The sequence below is a fragment of the Poecilia mexicana genome, unplaced genomic scaffold (genome assembly GCF_051168715.1).
Source record: "Poecilia mexicana isolate PSO_F unplaced genomic scaffold, ASM5116871v1 scaffold_1, whole genome shotgun sequence".
Taxonomy (NCBI): domain Eukaryota; kingdom Metazoa; phylum Chordata; class Actinopteri; order Cyprinodontiformes; family Poeciliidae; genus Poecilia; species Poecilia mexicana.
This window is the reverse complement of record NW_028263370.1, coordinates 15,544,637-15,566,076: the sequence shown is the minus strand read 5'-3', so window position 1 is coordinate 15,566,076 and position 21,440 is coordinate 15,544,637. Positions and strand designations below refer to the sequence as shown.

The 21,440-nt window shown below is 38.1% G+C and overlaps 2 protein-coding genes across 2 annotated transcripts; both read left to right on the top strand.

Annotated features, from left to right (window-relative positions):
* The first annotated feature begins 2,381 nt into the window (after positions 1 to 2,381).
* On the top strand, positions 2,382 to 16,128 carry gga3a (golgi associated, gamma adaptin ear containing, ARF binding protein 3a). The gene is made up of 17 exons (XM_014991186.2): positions 2,382 to 2,478; positions 4,478 to 4,562; positions 4,727 to 4,802; positions 4,895 to 4,993; positions 6,198 to 6,321; positions 6,426 to 6,529; positions 6,984 to 7,064; positions 7,136 to 7,273; positions 7,522 to 7,603; positions 7,738 to 7,863; positions 8,512 to 8,718; positions 8,806 to 8,879; positions 8,967 to 9,370; positions 10,830 to 11,029; positions 13,820 to 13,989; positions 14,105 to 14,215; positions 14,371 to 16,128. Exons 1-17 carry the CDS (start codon positions 2,442 to 2,444, stop codon positions 14,479 to 14,481), a joined length of 2,229 nt encoding a protein of 742 aa, XP_014846672.2. The 5' UTR covers positions 2,382 to 2,441; the 3' UTR covers positions 14,482 to 16,128.
* On the top strand, positions 16,022 to 21,115 carry sumo2a (small ubiquitin like modifier 2a). Its single transcript, XM_014991187.2, has 4 exons — positions 16,022 to 16,129; positions 17,062 to 17,193; positions 18,924 to 18,995; positions 20,648 to 21,115. Exons 1-4 carry the CDS (start codon positions 16,109 to 16,111, stop codon positions 20,711 to 20,713), a joined length of 291 nt encoding a protein of 96 aa, XP_014846673.1. The 5' UTR covers positions 16,022 to 16,108; the 3' UTR covers positions 20,714 to 21,115.
* The last annotated feature ends 325 nt before the right edge of the window (positions 21,116 to 21,440 follow it).

The following is a 21,440-nucleotide window of genomic DNA, read 5'->3' as shown; positions in this document are numbered from 1 at the left end:
ATTTCTGGTTGTGACATGACAGTCAGTGCAAAAGTTTATGTACAAATAATACTGAGACAAAGTAGTAAAAAAAAAAAAACAAGAAAGTAAATAAACCTTCTGACTCAGTCACCAAGATCTGAGTTTTTTGACTGCACAAAAGGCCAAGTTTTTCAGGTTGGACAGTACAATCAACATGACTGAGCTCACACCTTTCAACAAGCAGCACAGACAATACACACAGAAGTTACCTCACAATGCCACAATAGGAATTAAGGGACTTGCATTCACAATCTCAGTACTTGTGATGCAGTGAAGGAAAGGAGAAGCAACACAAAGTAGCTGTAGTTGACAGAATACAGTGACTGATTTAATATGAGTCCACTTGATTTTCCTCATGAAAATGATCAGACAGCCGAGTTAGCTGGTTCCGGTGTGGCCCCAGAGCAGGAAATCAATATTCACACATCGGTACACTTAGCACACAAAGAGCCTAGTCAATCATTAGGGGTGCCGCTGCCAGAGCCTCTGTTGCAGACCCCATGTGGGATTATAACAAAATGGATATTTGATCATCAGCCAAAATGAGTCCACATAGGTCATGGCTTTGCACTGGTATTGGGAATCATTTTAAATTGATCACAGCTTAAAAAAATTATTTTTGACAAAAGAAACTGCAAGACATAGATGTCAAAGCAGCTAAAACCTTGGTTAAAAATAACATGTTTGACTGTATATATTACAGGGAGGGTAGCAGTAGAAACCCCCCTGCAGCCCTTCAAAGATTAAGGGACATAGATGAATGGATGGATGGATTCATGATTAAGTACAGCATCTCTTATTAGACTGCAAGGAACAGCTTAATAAATGTTCTCGATTTTATAATGGAAATATAAAGGCTTATGTGATGAAATCTGTGAGAACTACATGGAGTCAATGTAAGGATGTGAGTTAGACTTCATTAAATGAAAATAGGAAGTTCATTCGCTGAATATCTTTCACTCCAAGCTGGGGGAAAGCTGCTATTTTAACTTTCTGTAGCATAATTTATCTCGTCAACATTTAACAACTTAATAAACCTTCATTACACTGAGAGAATGTTGTTGTTTTAAGATGAAGTTTCTTCATACTGGCAGATAGTCTGATGTAATTTATGAAACTATGTCCCTTTGACAGAGGCATGATAGGAAGATGAGCAGACCCACTGAGTGCAGTGACCCTTTGTATCAAAGCCAACCTGTTAATTAAGTCTTGTTTTAGTTTCAAGGATTTTCTGAGGTAATTGATAGTTTAACTGTTAAAAGAAATTATTTAACAGACACTCAACTTTCTTTTTACAGTCATGGTGAGAACGGAGCACACTGTCTTCAAATTCTGGGATATATATATTTTTTCCTTTTGTATTTTCTTTTTGAAATAGTTTTTTTATGTTTTGATTTTGGCTTCTGGCGTTGTTGAATAACATTGTTTGGACCTGGAAGAGATTGAGTTGATGATAACACCTTTGGTGTAGTTCAAGTAACACCAAAAGTCATCAAAGTTTAAGAATATAATATAATATATAGAATATAAAAGAATATAAGAATATAAAAATATTGTCTATATCGAATATGACTTAAATAGAATTTGACTATTGGTTCATTTTGAGCCAATTTTCCAAAATGGGCTCAAATTTTGGAAAACTTGAACCAGGGATGTAAAAGTTACTACATTTATATCCCTGAAATTGAGCGTCTGTCTTTTTAAAAAGTTCTTAACTTTTTCTGACACTGCCTTCATCGCAACTATTCTTGGGAATCCTGGACTGTGAAGTAGTTGGTATGATAAGCTCACCGGACTTGCAGTTTCACAAGGTGTTTAATAATTGCTGGTCTGGAGGAGTTGAGTGGGAGACTCGGGAGAGAGATGCTCTACTGGACGGAATCTCAGCTGGACACTGCAGCTCCAACAAGAAGTTTTGTGAAAATACAACTATGTTCTCACTAAGCATGAGAGCAAGCGTTTATGCAACCCCGAATGACTGCCAAAAGAGATTAAGGAATTCTCAAACATGCATGAAAGAATCAAAGCAACACTCCAGTATGTTTTTGATGAGGGACTAACATTACATCTATCTATAAAAAAATGAAGCACAGATTCTGATATATTGATAATTTACAATATTTCATTGGATTTAGAAATGACAGCTTCAAATAACCCTTCGTACATGACATGACACCTTCACAATACAAATACAAAAGTTCCTCAAGCACTAATGATAAAATGTGTAAAATAAAATAGGCTATAGTGTGTATAATTCGACAGCAAATTAAGAGTTCACCTTCGCAAAGAATACATCAGAATCACATACATGAATACGATGACAATGATCTGCATGTCAAGAGTAACTGCAAAGTCCATTTCTTTTGGAGGCACGTGAAGGCAACAGAAGTCACGCGTTGTTTCTCTTCGAGAGAACAAATATGGCGGATGATGGAGAGTCATTGGAATCTTGGCTTAGTGAGTACATAGTTCGTAATTTTTTCTCAAGCCTGATATTAATGTTACTGGTGTGCATGTATGTGCTCTATTTCCACATCTATCCGAATGATCTGTTCGATTCCCGTGACATGACCGTAGCTGAATATTAGCACGCTAACTGCTCTGTGTTGTCATCAGATGCTAACCCAGCTAACAGCAGATGATGAGTGTCACAAGCTAAATTCTCGTCTGCTGCCTGCCTTTGCATATTAATTCGGCATTAAATTGGTGTTGCTTCAAAACGTGATGAGTGTGTTATCCTAGAACGACTCAGTGTAACATTTGACTTTTTTTAAAAAAAATGTTAAATGTCGTCGATCTTAACCAGAGAAAGTTCGAACAGCTCCTGATATTGTACCAAAAAGCAGGATGACTGTTTAAGGTAGAGACTACAGGGTCACTGGGTGTTCTTCACGGGGTGTAAGTTGTAGCTTTATGTCTGCTTTTAGTCACGATATGACAAAGTTCTGACATTATTGCTACCAGTTAAGTGTAAATATTGGAGAGTGCATCTGTGTAGTTGTTTTGGTCGAGTCCTGCCTTCAAGACCCCATGGCCTACCTATATACACCTATATAATGTTGACATTTAGCGTTTTATATGTTGCTTACGGAAGGACATGTTCATATGTCTACCCCATTAACACAATTAAATATATTTAAAATTAATTTAGATATTTTTGAGAGTGCATTGCCAGGATATGAACAAAAATATTTGTGGTACATAGATTTTTTTCCAGATATCAAACCGTAAATGAGGCAACCTTATTTTTATGCCCATTCAGTCCTTCATAGAAACATCAAGGAACAGAGGTTGTACAAGGTTTACTAAAGATGAGAAAAACATTGAAAGCATATTAATATCTTTTGAGAAGCTCACTAAAAACAAACACAGTGCTGTACTAAAGTGCTTAATCCTATTTCTGGATTTCTTCTGTTTTTATTTGTATACTTCTCACTTACATCTTCCAGATCAGCATAGGAAGTATAATATCAAACCAAGATAACTTGAGTATTTAAAAATATATATTTTGAATAAAACTTTAATTTAATGGTGTAGAGATTTAACAAGGAAGGCAGATAACTTTTTTGCCTGATAAATTAAATCACCATATGAAAACCTCTATTTTGTGTTTAGTTTAGTTATTTTTCTCTGATATTAGAATTTGTTTGGTCTAAAATATTTTTATATGACAGAAAATTAAAAACAAGAGAAACTGGTAATGGGACAATTATTTTTTTCTCACCAAAGGGTCAGGCGTCATTAAAAAAAACAAAACAAAAGCTGTATTTTTATGGAAAAGCTGCAGTAAACACTAGTTATTGTTTTCAGTTCTGATTTAAAGGCGGTAGCTGTTTCTGCACATGTCAGGTTTTCAGGGAGTTTGATTCAGAGCTGAGGAATCTGGAAGCTCAATTCTGCTTCTCCTGTTTATTTCTGGTCCTGGGAACTGTTGACATAGCACCTCTCTGAACCTGAGGGGTCCAGGTATTTAGTACCTGACAAGCAGCTCTGAAATTTAGAATCCAAACATTTGACTCGTTGGTGGTACTTCTATGTAGTTTGACTTTTTCTTTTTTTCGTAGAGTTTTCAAATTTAGATTTCAGTCCATAACTAGTCCAATGCATCTATGCATGCTCCATGGTTTTTAGCTTCGTTGAATCCAGTTGAGTCCTGTGACCAGAAACAATAGCTTCTCTCTCTTCTGCATTAAGCTGGTGGAATTTCTGAACCCATCCACCCATTATGGATATGGACTGTTACCATGTGTTGACACAGAAACATAAAGTTGTGTGTCATCAGTATATCCATTGTAAAAAATATTGCAGTACTACATAATAAGGTTCCAAATTTACAAATCTTGATACATAAGGTGTAGTGACTGTTAGTCTGCAGTCCATACGTAAGGATACGTGGTTTTGAAATGCAAGGGTGAAATGTGTTTCATCCTTTGAGTTTGTATTTTCTCTTTTTCAGATAAAGCCACCAATCCCTCCAACAGACAGGAAGACTGGGAGTACATAATGGGTTTCTGTGATCAAATTAATAAAGAGCTGGAAGGGTATTGTCACATTTATTCATTTAGCTCAGTCTATCTCTTAGCATTCAGTCATATCCATTGAATCAGATTTTATGTGACCTCTCCTTTGTAAGCATACATGCTGCTTTGTTAGCTCTGGTATTGAAAATTCCTTTTGCATTCTTACTTTATTTGATATTTTTTAGTCCTCAGATATCTGTCAGACTGCTGGCGCACAAGATTCAGTCCCCTCAGGAGTGGGAGGCGATGCAAGCACTAACGGTGGGCACCTTCAATGCTTCAGTGTTTCCTCCCTAACCCCTTTTTGTTACATCCTACAGCATGAAGCTAATGGTGCTGGGATTCTTTCATAGGTTCTTGAAGCATGTATGAAAAACTGTGGACGGCGATTTCATAATGAAGTTGGAAAATTTAAGTTTTTAAATGAGTTGATAAAGGTGGTCTCACCCAAAGTAAGTAACAATAACACTCATATCCTCAGAAATCGTGACAATCAGGGCTGCACAACATATCGAGTTGCAATTGTCATCACCTCAATGTGTGCAGTATTGCAACAGCAAAGAACTCCTTTGATGTAATATTTGGGTAGCTTTTAAATTTCAGGTGCCAGGAATTAAAATTCTGCTGGTTAATATTGTGTTTGGCAATTTGTATGAGCTTTGTCGATGCCTACACCTTGACGATGGCTATGTTCATATAGCAGGTCTTGATGCGCATATCTGATCTTTTTTCTGAAATCTAATTTTTGACATTTGAAAGATTTACAACCCAAAAGCATTGCCATCCCACAGCAGCTCTCTGTTTATGGAAGTAGTAATGGATGCCACTTAAAGTTGTTGAGCAATGGGAGCCGACAGGATTGTCACAAGATCATAAGAAGGAAGACATGAAAAAAAAAGCACAACAGATAGCAACGACCTTTTGTAGGGCATTGACTGCAACTTCTGTAGAGAAATCTGTTTGGACGTGTTGTCGGAACTCGAACTTATAACTGTAACTTTCATCTGCTCTTTTCCTGCGTCGTGCTTCTTCTGGTGCAGAATTATTATGACGCATGTCTCATCTCAGTGACATCAAAGTCAGATGAAATGCAGCACGACTGTTCAGACTACAGCCGCCTTGAAAACAATCGGATATGTATCTGATTTAGTACCGTGTATGGAAGTGGCACAAATCAGATTTTTTGGGGGGATGAAATGATCAGAATTGGGCCGTTCAGACTGCCATGAAAAAGGTTCTGTATATTGGTTGTATATATGCAAAAAAAAACAGATTTGGGGTCGCATTTCCCTGCTGTGGGAATGTAGGCTTAGATGTTGGTGATCAGGATCCTCAAAGATCACAGATGCGTCAGTATAAAAATTGGTGCTAATATCAACATTTGCTAATCCGATTTGGACCAATAACCAATATGTATTGATATGCTCTTGAAAAGCAGACCACATTCCTGACATTTCACTCTCTGAGTTAAACACAATCCTGCACTGCGTCATCATTCCTGCCACATGACCCAACAAATACCACATGCACAACTTTAACAGGCTTGGAACTGTGCTTATTCCTGATGTTGTGCAGCCTTGGTCGTGATGATATTATCTGCATTAATGTTTTGTGTAATTCTAAGATGAACTAATAATAATAGCCTTTGGTTTCCAGTACCTAGGAGACAGAGTTTCAGACAAAGTGAAAATGAAGGTCATAGAGATGCTGTATACTTGGACTGTGTCTCTTCCCGATGAAGCAAAGATCTGTGAGGCCTATCAAATGCTGAAATCCCAGGGTAAAGTATGGCTGTGGCTCCAATAAGCAAATACTGCAACAGGTACGAGTTTTAAATCTTTTTTTTTTAATTGCGTGAGCTTTTTTTTTTTTTTTTTTTTTTAGGTATTGTTGTAGTTGACCCTGAAGTCTCCCTGAATGCCACATTAATCCCCTCACCTTCTCCACGTCCCAAGAATCCTGTATTTGACGATGAGAAAAAGAGCAAGGTCAGTTTAACACATTATGTGTTTGTGTGAATACCCAACATTCTCTGCAATAGCCTCAGACCAAAGAATGCCCAATTTAAATAGAATAGAAGTTTCCTTTATTGTTCCAGACTGTTGAAATTCAAGAGGATTGAGTTACAAAAATGAAAAGGTGTTAAAAATGGATAAAAAACCCCAAAACAAGATAAGTAGTAATGCACCGTACAAGAAGATAACATAAAAATATTGTGCAGTTTGTCCACGAACAGGATTTAGGTTTGTCCTCGATGTAAACAACACAAACTGTGTTTAGATTGTGCTGGCAGCAGTTGATCCACGGATTAGGCTTGCTAGTACTTTCATTTATTTATTTTCTGTTGTTGTTGTTTGTGGGAGATGATAATCTTACTTCTGCCTGCTGCGTCTGTGGGAAGAGAGTCTGGCTGATTAAAGCTTTTTTCTAATTCCTCTGCAGAGATTAGCAGAACTTCTGAAAAGCAAAAAACCCGAAGATCTTCAAGAGGCGAATCGGCTCATCAAGAACATGGTGAAGGAGGTGAGTTTAGCTCAGATTTAATCAGAGCTACTTTCATCCACACACAACCCAAACCCATTTGTGTGTCACAGGACGAGGTGCGATCACAGCGAGCCGCAAAGCAAAAAAACACGCTGGAGGCCGTCAGCAACAGTGTGAAACTCCTTAATGAAATGCTCGCTCACTTCAGCCCAGAAGACTCCACTGAGGAAGATAAGGAGCTTATAAAGGTCTGTGTTTTGTGATGACAGGTTAATAATGCCATTCCTTGGCCTTTATTAGCCTTTCTGGAAACTCTGTTGTAACGTTCATAATGCTGAGCAACATCTGAGTTAAATCTATGTATCAGAGGAATTTCTTTTTTATTCTACGTATATAAAATAAAGATTTACTGACGAGAGGAAAAGCGTTGCTTCTCTGTGTTTTAAAGTTTCCCTTTAGTGTTAAGAATCTAAACTTTATGTCTCATTATTTTCAGGAACTATACAATGACTGTGACAAGCTCAGACAAACAGTATTTAAACTGGCTACTGAGACCGAGGATGATGACAGCAGCTTAGGTAAAGATGGTCTCATTCTCTTGTTTTTGATCTAGTTTTTTTTTTAAACGTATCAGAAATACATTGAACCCAAAGTTTTGCTTTGTATCATCCTGACTGTCGCTCTAATGTTTACAAAAAAAAACACACACCAGGAGAGATCTTGCAGGCTAATGATGACCTCTCCAGTGCAATTAATTCCTATAAGAAGATAGTCGAAGGGCAGTCCATCAGCGGAGACGCTGACGTTGCACAAGGGACTCAGACTCCAGCCACGCAAGGTAAAGCCTGCATAGGGGAGTGGATGGGAACTGACAGATTTGAAAACTAAATACTTCTGATGCGCCGATCAAATAACTAATAACTCGCTCTGATTTAGTGCTGCGTGTGTTAGATTTGTCTTCACTTTGTTCTGTCAAATTCACAAAAAAAACAGCAAGTTTACAAGTTGATGAAATGCTAGAAAACGTCTGCAGGCAAGGTCAGTCACTTCATGATGTCAAAAGCAGAGTTGTTGCCCAGAAACATTCTGAAACATACAAAGTACAAACTGTGAACTCTGTATATTAAATTCAGCCTTTTTTTATTTTGGCTCTTGCATTGTACTCAAACTGTTTCTTTTTCATTTTGTTTTGTTGCTGGCCTGAAAAGGACTGAGTCAGGAAATGGATGTAATTTTAACAGGAAAATCTGGAGGAACTCTGCATTTAGCCCTCTTTCTCAGACTCCACTACTTAAAGTCTTCTGAAACTCTCTTTTTATTTGCTTTTGGCATTACTCTGCTTTGCTCTACCACATAAAAACCTGCTTAAGGCTTTACGTGTCTGTGTATATTTAGAGCAGACCTTACTCTTTAAAGTTAATGGTTACATGATTTGATTTGAACAAATGCCTTTCTTGTTCTGTTTTTTTTTTTCACCATTTCTTAGGCTCTGAAGGCACAAACAAGTCAGAGATTCTTATTGACCTGGTGGGTCTGGACACCAAGAGTCCTTCTCAGCACGAACCTCAAACCTCTTCTCTGGTTTTTTCGGGCGACTTGCTCTGCGGATCGACGACCACCGATCTTCAGTCCAAGACTGCAGCTCCACCCTCTGCTGCCCTCTCCCTGCTGGACGAGGAGCTGCTATCTTTAGGTACAAACTTTCAGACTAAATCTTCTTTTTAAGTCTTTGCCTGATGATCTGTTTCGTCTTAAAAATGAAATTTGTGTAAATTTGCAGGCCTTAATGATCCTGGGCCTGTAGTCAATGAATCAAGCACCTCAAATCAGAGCAATCATTTACCACCTTCACAGGTATTTAATCTAAGGCCATAAGATCCGGAGCATTTTACTGTCTACCTTGCTGAATGTAGCTCTGATTATAATTAAATGTGTTTCCAGGACTCTGGTCAAGACTTGGCTCTTTTCGACTCCAGTTTGCCTCCTGCCTTTGATGCACTTTCAGCACCTTCGCTGTTCCAACAAGCCCTCTCTACGACACCAGCGCCAGCGACTTCAACCAGAACAACTACAGCTTCCTCTGCCTCCAACTTCCCCGCCTTCTTCGCGCCTCCAGCTGCTACGGCTTCAGATTTGCCGCCGTCGGTCATTTTCCCACCGCCGCTCGGCTCGGCGCTGACCGCCGCGGCGCCGGCAGGCCCTTCGCCGTCGCACAGCGTGACCGCGCCAGCCTTCTCTGCCAGCCGCCAGCATGTCTCCTTACCTGGGGCCTTCCAGCCCGCCGTATCCTCTCTCAGTCACAATTTGCAAGACCTCGCCATGCTGGATCTGGGCGGGAGTGATAAGTGAGTACCATTCAATTCAAATGTCACACTTTTAAATGATGTGCGAGCTCGGTCCTTGTTTCAGCTCTGGAAACGGTGCATCACCTGTCTTTTGGTTCTGCTAGGATTAAGACATAGAAGCCATGTGCTGGAGAGATAAGATAGTAGGGAGTTAGCAGGAGAAATGCAACATTAAAGAGCTTTTTTTTTTAGCGACAGTCTGATAGATTCTTCCCGCCTCCAGCTCTTAGACTCTATAACCATCACCGGTCCCAACAAAATCAACAAAACCAACAAAATGCTGGCATTTGCACAGTTATTTTCTCATTTTAAATAACACTTCTGAAATTATTGTACATCTTTTTCTGCACTGATGTGCTGATATATTGTAGTCTGTTGTGTTTTTCACATCCCTTGGATTGAGTGCAATATTTCTATTCCAATAACTGCACAGTATTTTTTTTATGTTATAATCATATACCGTATATTATTACTATTATTGTTGTTAATCTTGTTTCTTCAGTACATTTTCTCATGTTGTGAACCTATATATGTATCTGATGCTGCTGTTGCACCTGAATTTCCTCTCTGTGGAAAAATAAAGGCCCATTTCCTCTGGTGGCCATTACATGTACATTTGACTACAGTCACAACCTCAGGGTGTTTTACTGGCACTTTATCTGGCAGACCAACATAAAGTAAAGCATCGTTTTTAAAGTAGAAGCAAAATGATTGATGTTTTGCGCAATTTTTAACACGTAAAAATTTGAACGTTTTTGTTTAGCATTTGTGTTCATCCCCCTTTACTCTGATACCAGTAAAAAGTAAAAAATAAAAAAATCCAGGGAAGCAAATATTGCACACCAGTTATCAAATTATTATTTTTTTCTTGCTTACTTCTGTTGGTTTATTGCATAAAGAATTCTTCATTGTGACATGACTAAATGCTGAAAACTTCATGAATACCTTTGCATGTCTCTCTGGTGTATTTTTCAAGGCTGTGATATTGTAGCTGTTGTAAAAGTCACAATGTGAAACTATTGTTGTCTACATCTTCACAGCTTTACTCAATTTTCTGTTGCATAGAAAAGGCAAGTTTGAAATAAGTAACATTTCCATTTCTCAATACAACAACTGGCTACAAATAAATGGTCTGAAACCTTTGCTGTCCTGCAGCAGGTGAGAGTAGATCGGCTCTAAAGGACGGTTAAACCTTCCACAGTGCGCATTAAAAGGAAGATATTTTCTGTTGAGACGTTAAGTGTGCTAGTTACAAAGATAATGTAACTGCAACCTGGATTTCTATTTTTATTTGAATGTGAAAAAGAAATTACCTTTTAAACAGAAAAAAAAAGTTTGTAAAGGAAAGTACTTCTCTTTTTCCTCATTTGCAACACCTCTTGATGACTCCCAACTTTTCCCAAAATGAAGTTTTCCTTTTCTCCCAGATTATTTGACCGCTGCTTTTGTTTCCTTCCAGTCACAGTGGAACGTCGACTTCGGCGATGATAACCGGGATGCATGGGTGGTCTACCCCTCCGGCCCTCCGAAGTCACCCAGACGACAGCCCTCTGCTGCGCTCCTTGTCTCCCATCCAGCCCATGAGCCAGGCGAGTCCAAGCAAAGGAGACGAGGTTTCCCTGGCTGCTGTGTTTGTTCCTCTGGAGGCCATCAGTCCAAGTGAGTTTGTTGAAAAGAACCTAATGATTTCTGTTGGTTTTGTGCCAGTAGTTGCTGACGTTTGGATTCTGTTGTGGAAAACGGCAAATGTATTTTAAGAGCTAAAACATTTGATCAAGTACACACGTGCCCTGTTCTAATAATGAAATGCGACAATCTCGCAGTAATAATTTCCTGTCAGCCAAAATGGCAGCTTTTAAAAATACCAATAATTGTTTTGAAATTGGTAGAATGTTCTTTTTTCTAGTCCAAACTTGGATTCCCAATTTTAATATTTTTTTTTCCATTTGCTTTTCTCCTTAAAAATTAAAATACAAATTGAATGCATCTTAAAAATTGGCTTTTATTTCAGTCAATAACTCCGTGAGTTAATCTGGATTCATAGCTGAAATTGAAACACGCTTCTCAAACAAGGTGGTAGTTTGAGAAATCAATTTGAACAATTGATTTTAGCAAATAAATTGCTAAAATCAATTTAGCAATTGATTCCACCAATGAACTCCTTGTTCCATCAGTGAACAAGGAGTTCAGTGGTGGAAAAAATAAAAAGATTTTCCAAAAATGAAATCTTCAAAACAAAACGCTCTATTAATCGATTAAATTAATTTATGTCCAGCCCTAGGAATTGGCCCCCTCAAATAATAAGTCAAATGATTTTATTAAAAAAAAGTTAAACTTTCTCATGGTTGGATGTTGGTGAAACAAGAACTTATGACAGTGCTGTTAAAATTAACTGCAGTTGATGGTTTTATCTTCTTAATCAACAAAATATGCTCTGTAGGCGATTTTTAAAAGCACCATATTTTAGCTGTTATGGTGACTGGGGTTTTGAACTTTGATGTTTTTTTTTTTTATAACACTACTCAGTCTCTGCATCTTGCCAGGATTCCATTCACTGCAAGGAATTTTGAGTTCTTTTCGCTCTTTCTTCGTTGTTGGTCTGAGCATTCATTAGGCCGCTTTATAAAGTACACTTTGTTGTTACTGGAGTTTCATAAATTCAAATCAAATGTTTCTTGGGGAGTATTATTATTATTATTTTTTTTACAATCTCACTCCAGATGCTCTCATCTAGGGAGCGCATTCTGTTGCGCTCACACTCACATTCTGCGAGTGTGAGCGCACGAGGTTGGGAAGGTGTGGTTGGGGTCATAAGCTGCCACCTGTCCTGGATCACCCCAACCTGATCTTAAAATATAACCATTCCTCAAGGGATCAGGTTGTAGACATATTTCTCTCTCACACACAGTGCAGATCAGGACTTTGGAGTTTCTTGATCAATGAAATTCTGCCTGATGGAGCTTGGTGCTTATTAGGCCAGAGCTGACTGAACGTCTGCCACAATCCAGGAACAAAAAGAAACGGATTAAGTGTGCTGTCGGCACTGGACTGACGGCCTCTGGCCTTCCTCTGGGGGCTCGCTAGGATTGATTCGAGCAATGCTGCAAATATCAGACGAATTTATCGACTGACTTGTTGCCTCATTTTGCTTTTGTTGTTCTGTTCTTGCTACTGATGTGTGCGCAGTTTATTGAATTTACAATTTTGGCTCTGAAAGTCAAAATTCAGAGTCAAAATTGTGAACCTAATAGTTACCTGCAGTGACTCTTCACAACTCTCTAAAAACGTTCTCTTCTCTTTGGAAATTTTTTTTTCTGGCGTTACTTAAAATTTTTGGAGCCTAAGTGAGCCTGAGTGTGTTGTTTTTGCTCATCTCGTCAAGCGGCAGGCTCTCGCAGCTGAGCCTCTCCCTCGAGAATGCTAATGAATCACCAAAGTGCCTTGGCTGACCCCCTCACAGTCAGGAAGTAAACATAAAGCTGGATTTGTCTCAAATATGTCATTAAGTAATTCTCTATCTCTACTATTTATCATTTGTCTAATCAAATTTCTAATGTTGGTTCATGTTGACTTAAGTCAAGCCATGAAGGTGTCATGTTTCAAATTTGTTGGTGTGTCTTCAGTAAATATTATTTTTTCCAAACATAATAGCCATGTTGACCAAAAATAATCCTGATTTATTATATTTTCCATAATGAAGCAGTCTTAGTCCAGAGGTAACTTGCATACCTCCTCAGTCATGTTAAAACTTCTGTTGCTATTCATGAAAAAAAAGTATTTTTACCCATAATTTGACATCTTGGATTCCACTAAATCTTTTGTAATCTGTGAACATCTCACTGTAACAAAATGCCCAGTCGATGAAGATATTTCTACAGTAAGCGGTCAGTTTATAAAGTGTTTCTTGGAATAAGAGCGTTTCTTTGAAAATCAAAATATTACATTTTACTACCACCTAGTGGTGAAAATGGGCAACTGACAACGTTAAAGATGTGGTTATATTTTCCTCAAGTAGACCCTAATTTACCGTATTTCACTGTAATTGTGATTTGAAAGCAGAGTATTTATTTATTTATTTTAAAAAAAGGACCGCTTATTGCATTTAGAATAATTTTGCAGCACTGCCTTCTATAGCTGCTTGTGAGTGGATGCTATTTGTCTGGTAAATCTTTGTACATACTGTGACAAAAAAAAAAGAATAAATCACCACTTCATGAAATCAATTTATCTATTCCACACATTTACTATTAATCAGCTGCTGCATGAATTGTTTAATCTAAATTGAGGATTTCCAGATTTTGGGAGATGAAAGAGAGAAAAACCCTCCCGACTCCACTAAGGGACAAGGGTGTACAGAAGATGGATGGATGGATGGATGGACGGACGGATGTCCTCCAAAAGATGAGGTTCTCAGTTTTTGACTGACGTCTGTCTGTCTGCTGTTTATAGGTACGCTCTGTCCTGTGACGGCGTATGACAAAAACGGTGTCCGTGTTCTGCTCCATTTTGCCTCGGACTGTCCCCCCGGCAGGCCCGACGTTCTGGTGATGGTGGCGTCGATGCTCAACACCGCCCCGCAGCCTGTTAGGAACATAGTTCTCCAGGCTGCTGTACCCCGGGTAACAGTTTATATGTTTGTGTTGCTACTTATAGGTTTTTTTCTTTTTTTTCTTGAGTTTTATTAAAACTTCTCAAATTTGTGCGCCTGGATTTCTTTTCTAACAACATCTGCAGACGATGAAGGTGAAGCTGCAGCCGCCCTCCGGAGCAGAGCTGGCCCCTTTCAATCCAATTCTTCCTCCTGCTGCCATCTCTCAGGTCGTGCTGCTTGCCAATCCTCTGAAGGTAGATTTCACACACGGACTGCTTGAACTTAAATCCCTGTAAAATGCACCGAAGTCTGTGCTTATAATGTGACACGATGGGAAAATGCTCAAGGAATACAAATATGTTTGCCAGGCAGTGTAACATGAGCCTGTTTGTGCTTTTCTGTGTCTCAGGAAAAAGTTCGGATGAGATACAAACTGATGTTTACGCTGGGAGAGCAGTCCTTCACAGAAGTGGGGGAGGTGAACGACTTTCCACCTGCTGATCGATGGGGGGCTCTATAGTTACATTTTCCCATTATTTAAAGGTGGGTCTTTTGCAGTTTTGTGTGTCAGCGAAAATCTACAAAAGACTTGAAATCAAGAAGGTTTAGTTAAATGAAAACTTGAACAAACCATGACGGGTTTAAGATGGTCCAGTTCGACCTGTGATTACAAACTAGTGTGACCTGATATCTTGAATGTGGATAATGGTGTTGAAGTCAGTCATTAATTATAATTAAATTAATATTTTTCTCTGAATTTATTTCTCATATTTAAACCTGACTGAGCTGAACAACAAAAAAGGCAAAAAAAAAAAAAAGTCTCATTTTTGATATTTTCAGTTGACCTCTGGCATTATGTGAGATTAATGCCGGTGAATAAAGGTCCAGAGACAAACAGTGGTTTATTTGAAGGCTTTAACTGAGACTTGACTTCCGGGGTTTTACACTACTATGGTTTTAAGTATTCTCATTACGCATTTGATTAATTTGTGAATGGAAGAATCATATCTGTTAACATTCCAGAAAAAACCCCAAACAAACTGTGCCGTCATTCTGCATTCTCGCCTGACAGAAATGGGCTTCGGTGCACCTTATTTTCACCAGATGTTCTGACATGTATGCGTTTTTAACCAAACCCTGACGAGGATCTGCTTACAGGAAATAAGGAGCTGCTAGAATCACAAGACAAATGGTCATACTGTTTAAAATTAATATAACGGCATGAATATTGTACATTTTCTTCTGGCGCTGCTTTTAAATGATGTGGAAACTCACCTAAGGGGTTAGATCAGTGTAAATGACTTGTGTTGTGTGGGAGCTTCAAATTAGAAATGTTTTGCTCTTTTGTTATGTCTTGAAACAATAAAATAGTTTTTTTTGGGGGGGTGGGAGGGTATTTAAAAACTTTAAATCCGTCAGTGGTATCTACAACTTTCTTTACATATTTCTTTTAAAAAGTATTTATTTGGGATTGTTGAATTGTCATTGCATATTTTTGAGAAGCTTTTTCTGTGCATGGAAACAATAAAAGAGATTAATCTATTTGTATTATACTCTTTGATTTGCCTTGATTTTTATTTTTATATTTTTTTACACTATTGTTGAAGATGTTATAACTGAGCTTTGTCTAAATTAAAATTCTAATTAAGAATCCCAAAATGGAAAACAATCCTGTTTATAAAAGATCTACATCCGTCTGAAAGTGGTGCCCCGTACTGTAGTGATGGGTAGTTCAGCTCTTTTCAAAGAGTCGGCTCTTGTGACACGACACGGCTCTTTCGGCTCCTCAACGGCTTTAATCTGAAGTCTCGTATTTAGATTAACTTTGTAAGTAAGAATGTTTTCTAATGTAAATAAACCCTTTTTCATTCAGTGTTTTATGACGGCCTTATATATGTATTTACAAAAGCAGGAATTCTTATACTTTTGTGTTTCACAAAATATGAGCACGAAGAATGAACAAAATATATTTTAACTGAAAAGAAAAAATAATGGGGAGCCACTTATATTCGATGAGAGTCGGCTCTTTTGATTCACCACAAAGCTGGAGCGTATGGTGAGCATGACCCAAAAGTACCATACAGCGCATGCGCTGAAGATCGGGCGCACAACGGCTAGCCGAAGTAGCACAAACAGCAGCAACAACGATGGCAGACGAGAAGCCAAAGGTGAGGACGGAGTGGCTTTTATATATATTTTTTGCTACAAACATACTTGCTGCACAAATGATTGACTTTGTCTGAACAGTTTCCCCTGTAAAGAAATGGAAACAGGCAAACTTGAAGCTACCGTTTTAGCTAGCAAGCTAGCGGTTAAATTTAGCATAATAAGCTAACGCGGCTAAAGATTCTGAGTCCCTGGCAGAATGAAATGAATAGCTTTTGTGCTTTGTTTAGATACTGTTATTAGTGGGGACCACTTGTCAATACCAAGTAATTAATTTGGTGCTTTCATAACTAAAGGGTTTAACAAGAATCTAGTTGAAATGCGAGTTTACCGGCTGTAGCTGGAATGACTGGTTGGGACAAAAAGCTAATGTCCGAAAGACATTTCATATGTTCGATTATGTGAATCAAGTTAGCTGTTTGTTTTTTTTTTTTTTTTTTTTTTTATATCTTTAAATGTAAGGTAAAATGTTAATATCTTAGTGAGTTGTAGGCCATCGATGAATGAGGCGCCTATTGCTCCAGCGAAGTTGTAATTTCGCTCCTTTCTGCGCAGTCACCAAATAAACCCACTCCTCACCAACAGTGAACATAATCAGTAAGAAAAATTACCATCAATCGACAGATGACATGGATCTACTGTCCTTTAGGTTCTGGATGCATCCCTACTCCAACATAGCTGAATCAAATGGTTACAATACCTCTTCAGCATGCCATCAAGTTTGGCGAGGGCCTGGTGACCAGCCATTAATTTGATTCAGGTGTGCTGGAGCAGCGTTGCATTTAAAACCTGCAGGACATTTGCTGGGGTTGGAGACTCCAGATATAGAGTTTCAAACTGAGGATGGTCGATCCAGATGGGCCTTGTTTCTGGTAGTTTGGAGGTTTTAAACGTTGCTTGACTTCATGTTGACTTGTTTCCTCTGTCTCCTCAGGAAGGAGTAAAGACTGAGAACAATGAGCACATCAACCTGAAGGTGGCAGGGCAGGATGGCTCGGTTGTGCAGTTCAAGATTAAAAGGCACACTCCTCTCAGCAAGCTGATGAAAGCTTACTGTGAACGGCAGGTGAGGCTGCTGTACAAACACGCTTTTGCTCTCAATAAATGGGTGTCTCTGGCTAAAGTTACTGATATGTTTAAATTGTTCTATAGACACGTTTGGCTTAAAATGCAAGTAGTGAGTGTATTGGACACATTTTTAGAATTTGGATCCAAATAACAAACCCCAAAAATGTATTAAGCTGAGTAAAAACTACTTGTGCAGCCTCTGTGTGTTTGTTTCTTCATTTGCCATTTTTGTTTTAATTTTCTCCATACATAGGTGCATATAAAAATTACATAAATTTGATATTTGTTAAATTAATTTTAGTATTTCAACTGAAAAAGTTACTCTTGGATCTTACAGCCATAAAACCAAAACCCCAAATCAATTTAGCAGGAAATTAGACTACAGACCAACAAAAATATTTTCAGTACAAAATGTTGGCCTACTAACAACTCTGTCAGTGTACTGCACACTATAAGAACTTCATATTTGGGCTATGTTCACATAGCAGGCAAATGTGACCCACATTCGACTTTTCCATCGCAGTCTGAACAGCCCTGTTTTGATCAGCTGGTCTGCATGGTTTGCTCTGGTGTCTCTGGTCTTCCTCCTGAAAGCATTTCATAGATTCTCTGTGAATTTTTTTATTATTATTATTATTTTATTTTTTTGAGATCAGTTTGTTGGTCAGTCAAGTTCAGCGATTCCATGGTCATTAAAGTTGACAGAGTGGGCAGGTGCCAAATCCTGCTTGAAAATGAAATCGGCAGAGGGAAGCACGAGATTCTGGTTGGGATTTAGACCGTCCTGGCTTTGCACTTGATAAAATGCACTGCGCATTGTGATTCTCCCTCGAACAAGCATTTCAAGGCTGCGGTTAACCCTCTTGTGCATCTTTTTCAACCCCTCTACTTGTTAGGAAAGCTGCTAACAGCTAGCTTGCTAAATGAAGCCCACCTTAGTGGATGGTGTCAGTCGTCCCCTTTCAGATCATCATTTTATCTGGTGATCTACTTGTTTATCACGGCTTGGAATTGATTGAAATGTTCCAGTATGGGCATTACACCATGAATCCATCTCACAAAGTAGTAATGAAACTGGAATCAATATGAAATGTAACGAGTGTGACATAGTACGAGCAAAGAGTTTACTCAGACAGGAGATATGGTTTTATTTTCCAGATTCTGTCAATAATAAACATGTCAGTTATTTTATCTTTTTTGTAATGACTGTGTAACCTGAGTTTTCCATTTTTAGTTGAATTGCTGCAATCCATTTTTTAAACTTGTAAGTTATTGAGATGGAGATGACTACAAGCTGCTGAAAATGCAACATCTAAACCTCTGACCAGACAATGAGAGAATAAAAAAGTGCATACATTTTTGAGTCTGAAGTTAAGCTGTAAGAGTCAAAGTATGGCTAAATATTATTTTGCAACCACTATCACACAACTGCTAGGATCCACAGAAGTGCAAATATTTGATCTTTTGTTTTTAATTTTATTCATTTTTATTAAATGCATATTCAAGGTCACACTGACATGTGGCTGGAGTTGGAGTTTATTGCCAGATGACGTCTACTCCCACTTGTCCACCCTACTATGTGCTATATCATAATTTGTATAGCACTTTTCTCAGTTTTAAAATGTGCCGTGAATAAAACATTTAATCTGATCTGAATGTATGTACTCATTTCCGATTCTTGTACTATTTATACATGGTTCTAAAACTATGGCGTTTCTGTCCTTTTAGGGTCTGTCAATGAGGCAAATAAGATTTCGATTTGACGGTCAGCCTATTAACGAAACAGACACACCTTCACAGGTAAGCCAACATGTTGTTTAGCTTGCATTTCAACTTTTTGCTTCTAGGCAATTTGTTTTTCAGCTTGTGGACTTTGAATTCAAGTCAACTTTTATAAGGGATGATTGAAATAAAAGCAACTTTAAAAGAAACTATTTACGGATGTTTTATTTTGAATGCTTTTATTGCCCAATCCTGTTTCTAAGGCTGTTCTGTAAAACTGAAACCCAGACAATGTTGCAACACAAATCTCTGCAACTCTGCCCTGTGGGAAGAACACCTGTCGACTGAGATCAATTTTCTATTCTCATGTAGATTCTGTTTGTTTCCTGGGCTTAAGTTATTGTACAATACTCTGAGTAGTGGTGAAATAAGAGGAGTGTGAACAGTGACTTTTCAAGCCTTGTTGCTCTCATGTTGGTTACTGATATTTCAGCTGTTCATGTAGTCATGTAGTCTGCTTTTAAATAAACTTGGGTGTAGTGTGAATAAAATAAAGCACCACAGTCAAAAGACAAAAACCTTAAAAAATATACTTTATTTTTCTTTTAAAAATCTGCTGTTTTAAAACCTGGAGCTGTATTACATCCAATGATTGTCTTCATTTCTGTATAGCTCTCAATCTACTTTTTATGCTCAAAAAACACAGAAAAAATCAGAAACATTTTAAGACCAAAAACAAAACTTCAGATTAGTCTCTTAAACGTGTCTTTGAAGGCATGAAAATGAAGCCCAACCCCTGCAGAAAAACCACAGGCGTTAACTGAGGTTCAGATTGAGAACTGTTTTTCCTGTGAGGTGATGAGCGCTAACCACTGCTTCACCCTGTCAGTTGAGTTTCACAAATACTACTGAATTTCAGTTTGCTCACAGTGTTTTTTTATGAAACCAAAGTTGTGCAGTTTGCATAACTTTGTATTCAGGTTAAATTTCAGACCATCTATATTGTGAAAACGAGTAAAAGACCAGAGTTTGGCAAACTGAACCACTTAGTTCTGTTCAGGGGACTGGTGCACACAAGTAAAAGGTTTTGCTGACTGTAAACTTCAGTCACCCATCAACATATTTAGTGTTGCTGGTGTGACCAGAGTTAAACCTACTTCTGAATGCTTTTAGTTCCCTTTCGATACGACAAGCCACGGTTATTTTAAATGTTTTTTTGTTTTTTTTAATATCTTCAGCTATGAATGGCACTACAACTTAGAACATTTGAGTTTGTTTCTTTTTTCCTTCCTCCCTTTTGACAATATTGTGCAAAAAAATCCTGAAGTTTATGCCTTTATTGTTGAACTTGACCAGGGTAACCCTTAACAACAAGATGAGTCCTTGTATGATGAATCAAGTTATCAAAGCAGTTTATATGCAGACAAACACTGCACAATAAATATGTGGACATTCAGGTGAAATAAATGGACAGGATTTTGTTTATACAATAGCCAAATTCCAACTATATAAACCCTTATAAAAGTAAGGTGTGCTTATGTTTATCATGTTTACTCAGCAAAGAGTACATTTATTATCTCAATCGAAGTCTTTGGTATCATATGACAACCTCATCTAAATTTGTACATTCACATTAACACATTTCTTGGTAAAGACCTTGTATTGTGAAAGCTGCTGTTCACTTTTACCCAAAGACTCTAAGCTGACCTTCTTTTATATTTCCCTTACAGCTAGAAATGGAAGATGAAGATACAATTGACGTGTTCCAACAGCAAACTGGAGGATCGGCCCTTTAAAGACTGTTTCCTGTGAACATCCCTACCTCCCTTTTTGTCCCTGAACACCTTTGTTATACCCAGTCTTCATATGCTCATCACCAGTGTTTATATCATGGGATACTTGTACAAAAAGATGAAAGGCAGCAGGGAGAGTTGACATTCACCTGCATCGCACTGACACTTAATATGTTAGCATGTCTGAACTGTGCAGTGTGGAGATATCAAAAGCTTGTCAAGTTTTTTTCCCCCCTTTTTCTTTCTTTTTTTTCTTCTTCCCAAGAGCTGAAATTGTTTTTTATACATACAACAGGGGTTTTGATTTGGATAGAATATTGTTGATGAGTAAGCCCGTGTTTTAAATTTGCTGACATCTGTTGTTTTAAAGTGTATTATTGAAATAAATTGACTTTTTTAATAAAATGTTTGGTGTTCAGCTTCCTATCTGACTTATGTTGCCTTGCAGAAGTATTCATACCCTTTGAATTTCTCCCATCCTGTCAACATGACCTTCAGTGTATTCAGGCCATTTTGATTAGACGCTCAGCCTTGGCCTTCACAGGTCAACTCATGAATAAACAGTCCATACTTGTGCAATTTAAATTCAAAACACGATCTGTGCATGGCTCAGAAGTTTGACAGGAAACTTTACAGAGCAAAAACAGCAGGAGAGCTGGGGAAAACATGGACATGTTTAAAGGAGGATTAGATTGTAACACAATATTCCAAGCTTGAACATCTTACAGAG